Source organism: Culex quinquefasciatus, chromosome 2, assembly GCF_015732765.1.
Source record: "Culex quinquefasciatus strain JHB chromosome 2, VPISU_Cqui_1.0_pri_paternal, whole genome shotgun sequence".
NCBI classification, from domain to species: Eukaryota; Metazoa; Arthropoda; class Insecta; order Diptera; family Culicidae; genus Culex; species Culex quinquefasciatus.
The window spans coordinates 203,683,224-203,690,400 of NC_051862.1; the positions used below are offsets into that span (position 1 = coordinate 203,683,224).

At 41.0% G+C, this 7,177-nt stretch overlaps 2 protein-coding genes across 2 annotated transcripts; one reads left to right on the top strand and one right to left on the bottom strand.

Annotated features, from left to right (window-relative positions):
• The first annotated feature begins 5,184 nt into the window (after positions 1–5,184).
• LOC6038882 (18S rRNA aminocarboxypropyltransferase) lies at positions 5,185–6,218 on the top strand. Its single transcript, XM_001848529.2, has 3 exons — positions 5,185–5,539; positions 5,593–5,777; positions 5,838–6,218. The coding sequence occupies exons 1-3, from the start codon at positions 5,238–5,240 to the stop codon at positions 6,131–6,133; spliced, it is 783 nt and encodes a 260-aa protein (XP_001848581.1). The 5' UTR covers positions 5,185–5,237; the 3' UTR covers positions 6,134–6,218.
• Positions 6,219–6,248: 30 nt separating this feature from the next.
• On the bottom strand, positions 6,249–7,160 carry LOC6038881 (peptidyl-tRNA hydrolase ICT1, mitochondrial). The gene is made up of 3 exons (XM_001848528.2): positions 6,910–7,160; positions 6,637–6,819; positions 6,249–6,577 (listed from the first exon to the last, which is right to left on the bottom strand). The coding sequence occupies exons 1-3, from the start codon at positions 7,069–7,071 to the stop codon at positions 6,320–6,322; spliced, it is 603 nt and encodes a 200-aa protein (XP_001848580.1). The 5' UTR covers positions 7,072–7,160; the 3' UTR covers positions 6,249–6,319.
• Positions 7,161–7,177: the final 17 nt, after the last annotated feature.

Here is a 7,177-nt window from a genome sequence, read left to right on the forward strand (position 1 = left end):
CAAAAATTCGATTATCCGGAGTGCAGTTCTGGTGAAGTTTGGGATACTCGAGTACAAACGGTATTGAATTTTTCAAATCCCTAGATTTCAATTTGTTTTTTTTTTATTTTCTGAAATCTGGAATTTAAAAAAAAGTTTTGAATTAGTATTTTGTTCAAGGCCGTTGAAGATAATTTTTGATGTTTATGTCCCTCGACTGTGACCAAAGTCAAGATTGAAGGCAAAAAAAATAAATATGATAATTGAAATTCCAAAAAAAATTCGAGTTGTTTTGTAATCATTAAGTAATGACGTTTTTTTTTGCCCTTCGTCAAAATATTTGCAACGGCCTACATCGAAAAAAAACGGGTTCTGATAAGTAAGTTTTCAAGATTTCGAAAATTTCTAATTTTCAATTTTTTTAATTTTCTTTGAATTTGTGAATGGAATAACCGATTCGATAGGTAGTTTAACAGTTCGCTCCATAAAAAAATCATTCATGTTCACTTCCAATCGCGTCGGGTATTCTGTTTGAATATTTATTTATTTTTTGTCTTAAAAAAATTTTCAGAGTTGATTGTTTGTTTTTTTAAATACTTAGGATTTTGATTTGTCTTTTTGATTTTTTTGGAGTTTAAAAATTCAGAATTTTGATTTTTTTTTTGAATAAATTAACATTTCTATTATTTTTATTATAATTTGTTTTAAAATTTTTTTATCTTATGTTTGAAATTTTAAATTTCAGTAACAACATTTCAAAGACCGAAACCCACAATCCAGCCGTTTCGGGAAAATCAACATTCAAAATTTTGCAATTTCGATCAATTCCTATTTCCATAAAAAGCATTAAAACCTAGGGGTTGGACAGAATTAATACTTTTATTATTCGTTAATCTATTGACGGCGGTTTTGATATTTTCGTTAATACTTTAACCATCAGTTGAGCTGACGTTCCCACCGTGTAGTGTTGAACCTCGGGCAAATTTGACAGCTTTGATTTTTAAAAACATAAACAGGTGTTTTTTCGTTTTTTTTAAGTTGATCATTTTTACTTTAAAAAGTATTTAAAGTGTTTTAAAAGGTAAAGAAACAAAGCAAAGTCATAAAGCAGTAACGCCGCACCGACTCGTGTGAGCTGTTGCCGATCAAGTGCATTCAGCATGTGCCGTTGATTTCATGAGGGACCGAGCTTTAACTTTGCATCTGGTACATCAAACTGCTTGGTATCGATTACTCGATCTTTGCCCTGTCCAATCTGTGCAAGTAAAACAGGACCAGGTCGAGGTCGAGAGCATGCTGCTCTTTATGCAAAACTGCCGTCAGCAGCGCGATGCAGGGGGAAACCGATATGAAGCTGGAGGGCGCTAAGATGACAGAGTGTATCACGCACCGAGGAGAACATCAACAGCGACTTTTACTTATACAACACGGCCAGCAAAACGTGGTTTCTGATCTGCCCGGACACGGCCCAGGTTGGCGCACCACCAGATTTTAATCGACGTGGACAAGCAGACGATCAACGCGTTTGGCGGTTGGACCTTGGAACCGAAGTAAGCTCTAGTTTGTAAAGGTGTCGCGAAGTTACAACGTATCTTCCTCCTTCCTTCGCAGAAACGAGAAGATGACTTCCAGCTGGAAAAATCCTACCAGTGGCAACATGCTGAGCTAGAGATTGTTCAGACGGACCCGCTAGCGGCCATCCAGCATCTGTGAACCAAAATATACGCCCCACAATGAACTGGTCCAGTTCATAAAGTTCTATAAGCTAGCCTCGTTCTTGTTCAAATCGAACGCCTCGGCGGACATCGGATCGGATCACAATAGCCTGTTGGCGTGTAAATCAGCGGTGGTGGAGACGGTCAATATAACCCAACGGAGACAACGCCAAATGATGCACAGATCGCAAAAAGCGACCGCCGGCTCTTTCAATCAGCTTTCAGGGCAGCGAGTGTTCGCAGATGGCCAGGGCCATTTCCTCGACCTCGACCGCAAGCGTACCTACGTCCCCAAACTGCTCTTCCCCCGCAAAGTTGATTTTTTCAAGCCGTTTTTGTCGCTTTCGAATAAACTACTTAAAAACACTCCTACTTCCACGCCTGCTTCCCCTCCCCGTCAAATAAAATAAACTATATCTGTTTCCTGTTCCTAGCCCATCTATTTTGTAATCTCAGCAGAACTTTATTGTTGTGGATTAAAATCTTTATCCGAGTACACTTCTGAAAATATCCGCCATCAATGCCTTTTCTGTTGCCATGACGGAAACGGTGCTGATGTTTGCATTTAAGTTGGTCGTCGACTATGGTCGTACAAGCACCCGCGGTGCTTCGTGAAGCTGGACCTGGCGTTCAACGCTTCCGGAGGAGAAGCTCCGATCCGACGGGTTTAGTTGAAGGGGTGTGTGCTGGTGGAATCACGGGAAAAAGACGCATTCAGAGGAGTTCATCGAAAGGTTGACTACGGTCCACCTGTTCGGTAGCAAGAACCAGTAGTTTAGACAGAACCACCGGATGCATCATCCTGTCAGTTGTGGTTATCCTCGCCGGATTGAGCAGCTAAAATACGCCAGCAGAAAACCCTTTTCTTAGCATCGTTTTCACCTCTCATGTTGTATTTTTTACCGTGGCAAAGAGAAGCCGGTCACCTTGGTGGTCACTCATATCGCCAATTCGATGAGGTTTTTTTCTGTATCCTGAAAATTGCGAATGAAAATGGTATTTCTCGGTTTGTTTGGAAATATTTGTTTTGATTTTAAATGACATTTTAACTGGGCAAGGTTCTTAACTCATGGTGGGATTTCGTCAATATATTAACGAAATGTCGATACGCTGACCAATTATTTTAATCTATTTTAATGTACTAATAGTGTATTAACTTATTTGTCCAGCCCCTAGATTAAAACCATCAATTTTATCAAAACGTATTAGAAAATAGTAAGAATTTCATCATAGAGAGGTAATTAAGGTGTTTTTGCTATTAAAAATTGAGAAAAAGAAATTACGCCTTTTTCAAGAGCGTGCCTACATTTTTGCCCCACCGTATTCGCCACCCACCCAACCAAAACAACGGTATCACCGTCAGGTTACGCCAAAAAGCCGAAGTAAACATCCGATTCGCCCTTTTGTGTATTTTTTTTCGGATTTTTAAGGAAAAAAGTGGTTAAACAACTATTTTATCATTGTGAAACGTTACAATCAGTGATAATACAGTGATATTTGCGACCTCAGTGTTTTAAAATGGGTCTAGAAAGCCTTCAGAAGGAGTCCGATTCAGCCCAAGAATCGTTGAGCAAGGATCACGGCTATGATACACAGTAAGTAGCAAGTTGGTTTGACGATGTGGTCTATATTGAAGTGACGTTCCTTGGGGTGTCCCCGCCGGAAGTGGGAGACATGGTAGCTGAGGACTAGGCCTCCCGCGACACCATCCTGCCTTTTCAATCTTTGCATGGCTTCAATGGTTACGGAGGCGATGATTTTGTACGGCATTCCTCCTAAACTTCCCTACACTAACTTTTTGTCCTGCAACTGCTCGACCCAGAATCCCCGGATGTCCCAAGAACCGCTAAATTATGGACCTTCATGTCTAGATTGTGAAACCAGACCAGATTCGATACTACAATAATTGAAATTATAAAGTTATAAGGCTTTCTAGGCCCAGTGAAAAAAATATAATTTAACTCAAAAATGACGAACTCCTCGTCACAGTGTCCTGATGCAAACAATGATCGAGCTGTAGCTGTCACAGCCCTGCGAAGTATGTTGTCTGACATATCGGGCAGCCAGTCAAAAAAAGCCAGCTAGAAGTCGCCTAACAAAAAACTTTTGCTAGAAAGAGATAGGAAACCTGATGCAAACAAACGTCCAGCTGTCATGTAAACATACTTTCAATGTGTTGGTAAATTTGTGACTAGAAAGCCTTATGTATTTAGGATCATACAAATCTGTGTTTGTTGTGGAATTGTGGTCAAAGACATCAGAAACATACATTTAGATCCATATTGTCAGGTAAAAAGTCACTAAATTATTACGAAAATTTAGTGTTTTTAAATATACGTCGGAACTTGCAGAAAACACTACATTCGCCCCTCGTGATTGGGTGAAAACACAAGGGCGGAAACTCAATTTGGTTTGTTTTGATTGATGTTGTTGATTAGCCCTTTTGTTTGTTGCTTGTAAAACTACATATTTTCGGAATTTTGATATGTTGGAGGGTGTTTTAGAATCAATTTGTTCGCTTTACATGATTATGATGAAAACCCAGTTTGTTTACATCTGAGGGTTTCGCCCTTTTGAAAAGTTGTTACTGATTTCGACGGTAACATTTCAAAAGACATCATGTACATTTTGACACTTTCTGAGTTATTGCATATTCTGAAAGTACTCCTAATAAGCTACCTCTCCACCAAAAATGAGCAAAAGTTACTTCAGTAAAGTCTGTTTAATCATGATTTTAAATAAAGTAGCATAAACAAAATCTCTGCCATCAGCAGTCCCTGTTTATATACCCCTGTCAACCTGTCAAACAAAAGACTACATGAACCTCGTGACGAAAAAAAAGCAACATGAACAAAGCGCCATGTACATTCGGCGAAGAAAAACGAATCATAACAAAGCGTCCCCCTCAATGACAGCAGGGTGATATAGACGTTGGTGATTTCAAAAGAAGTTATGTTTGTTTTTCTCAAATAAAATTACGGAAATAATGTTTTATTGATTTGGATGATCAATTATCAATAAAAGCAACGTTTTTCATCGTTTGTTATCATTAGAACATCTTATTTTGCTTTTATATTAAAATGGGAATTGAAAATGGATGCTCAACATTCAAATGCGTTTTTCTCAAAACGCATGGTTTGTACATGATGCTTTTTGAAATGTTGGCGTCGATTTGTTATTTGTATTTCTAAATTTTTCAGGAGAAGTGATTATCATAAATTCAATCATACAGTCCAGACTCGATTATCCGAAGCCTCGAGAATACCCCTGATATACCAGGTGGTTTAAAAAACACCCAAAAAGCAAAAAATAAAATTTCGTTCATAGGACATTTCTAAAATTTACAATGCAGAATCAATTTCGTCGAAACTGCCTTCAACGAAAAGTCCGATGCCCAAAATCAATGTTGCCAGCAAATGACACATCTGCAAATCAACCCACTGAAAAAAAGATCCCGATGCTCGAGGCCAACCTGTCAAAACGTTCCGTAAGGGCACGGCACGTGCGTTGTTTGTTTACGTTTTCCGGCAACATCCCAAAACAATGAACAAGTCGCGAAATTTCCAAAAGAAAAACCACCGCGGCGCAGGTTCCAGTGGTGGCCGCAGTCGAAACTTGCCGGAAAAGCTAGCGGATTTGGCGGTGGATTCCGACAGTAGTGATGATGAGGGTAGCGGGAGTGGTTCGTCCTCGGACGAGGAAGCCGGCAAAAATAAGTTTGATTTGGGAAAGCCACCCAGCTTTCCGGTCAGCATGTGGGATCTGAACCATTGCGATCCGAAGAAGTGTTCCGGAAGGAAGTTGTCTCGACATGGGCTGATTGCGAATTTGAGACTTGGGCAGAAGTATGTCGTTAACTGCTGGATTTTAACTGAATTAATTTTAATTTTGATTTCAGATTCCCTGGTTTGGTCCTAACTCCAGTTGGAACCTATTGCGTCAGTCCGTTGGACAGGGACATCATAACCAGTTCCGGAATAGCAGTCGTTGACTGCTCGTGGGCCCGTCTGGATGAAACGCCCTTCAATAAGATGAAATCTCCAAATCCGCGTTTGCTTCCATTTTTGGTCGCCGCAAATCCAAGTAAATTTGTATTTTTGAAAATTTTAATTCAAGGTTCCTAAATTAACTTACTCATTTCAGTCAATTATGGCAAACCGTGCAAGTTGTCCTGTGTGGAGGCGATCGCAGCTTCGATGTACATCACCGGGTACCAAGACGAAGCGCTGTGGTATCTGAACAAATTTTCCTGGGGCCATTCGTTTGTGGAGTTGAACCAGGAGCTGCTTGATGCGTATGCGGCTTGCAAGAACAGTGCGGAAATTTTGGAAGCGCAAAACAAGTATCTGGAGAAGGCGGAAGCCGAGCACAGTAACCGGAACCGGGAGATAGATTTGCCACCCAGTGAGAGTGAAGAAGAGGAGGAGGAGGATGACTAATTGAAAGGGAACTTGATATGTTATTTAGGAGTTTTGAATTCAATTGTTTAGATTTGAATAAAATTATATAATATTCATATTGTAATTCATGGTTGGTTCAAAGAAAAGACACAGATTTAACTGCACACAGCGCACTCTATTTCCATCCAATTCGACGTATCTACACAAAATTTCCTCCCAATCAACCTACAAAGTTGGCGCTCGTCGATCCGCCTTCGTGGCCGATCGGTTCCGCTTAACCGCCAACCGCTCTCGAACTGCCTTCTCGTGTCGTCGGCGCAGCTTCTCGGCCGTTTCCGGCGACAGCTCAACCGTGGTTGGTTTCTCCGCCTCCCGAATAAACGTGCGCAGCTTTTCCAACGCATCCGCCATGTTCATCTGCTGGGAGCGGGTCAGTTCGCTCTTTATGATCAGGTAGCCGTCCTTGGTGAGGCGACCCTTTTGCTGAAATTTTGAAATCAGTTAATTTGTTTGAAAGTTGAAAGAATTTTAATAATTTCTACCAATTCAGCAAGTCGTTTCCGGGTAGCTTCCGGAAGCCAGTCTGCCGCCTCCAGCTTGAACCGGATGTCCACCTTTGTGCTCACAGTGTTGACGTTCTGTCCACCGGGACCGCTGCTTCGGCTGTAGGTGACCTCAAGCTTGTCCAGTGGGATGAATCCGCTGAATTTGGAGTCGGTTGATTGCTGAAATGACGAATAGTTTTGTGTTTTATCTATCGTTTAGTCTATGATTTTGGGAGTAGTTGTTCAAAGGTGACCAACTCGACACCTTACCGGCGGAGGTGGAGTGTACAGCCGCAGATTGCTCGAGGGATAAATTTTGTCCAACGAAAGATCACTCTTGAAGCTGTAGTTCCTCCGCAGCACGTGGTACGACTGTTGCGGAACCCGGAAGCTCGCCACCCTGGCCAGCAAATTAACCGCAATTTTGTTCATTTTGCACACTTTTTACACGATTTTCTTTTTAAAAAAATCACGAGCACCGCTGCCGAAATGTTTTGAAGTTTTGTAATCACTCGCGTTTGACGTTTCACAGCTGTAG

Coding starts and splice junctions, on each gene's coding strand:
- LOC6038882 (XM_001848529.2), top strand. CDS start 5,238: ATGAACAAGTCGCGAAATTTCCAAAAGAAAAACCACCGCGGCGCAGGT. Junction 5,540..5,592: donor AATTTGAGACTTGGGCAGAA/GTATGTCGTTAA, acceptor TTTTGATTTCAG/ATTCCCTGGTTTGGTCCTAA. Junction 5,778..5,837: donor TTTGGTCGCCGCAAATCCAA/GTAAATTTGTAT, acceptor TACTCATTTCAG/TCAATTATGGCAAACCGTGC.
- LOC6038881 (XM_001848528.2), bottom strand. CDS start 7,071: ATGAACAAAATTGCGGTTAATTTGCTGGCCAGGGTGGCGAGCTTCCGG. Junction 6,820..6,909: donor TGTACACTCCACCTCCGCCG/GTAAGGTGTCGA, acceptor TCGTCATTTCAG/CAATCAACCGACTCCAAATT. Junction 6,578..6,636: donor GGAAACGACTTGCTGAATTG/GTAGAAATTATT, acceptor TCAAAATTTCAG/CAAAAGGGTCGCCTCACCAA.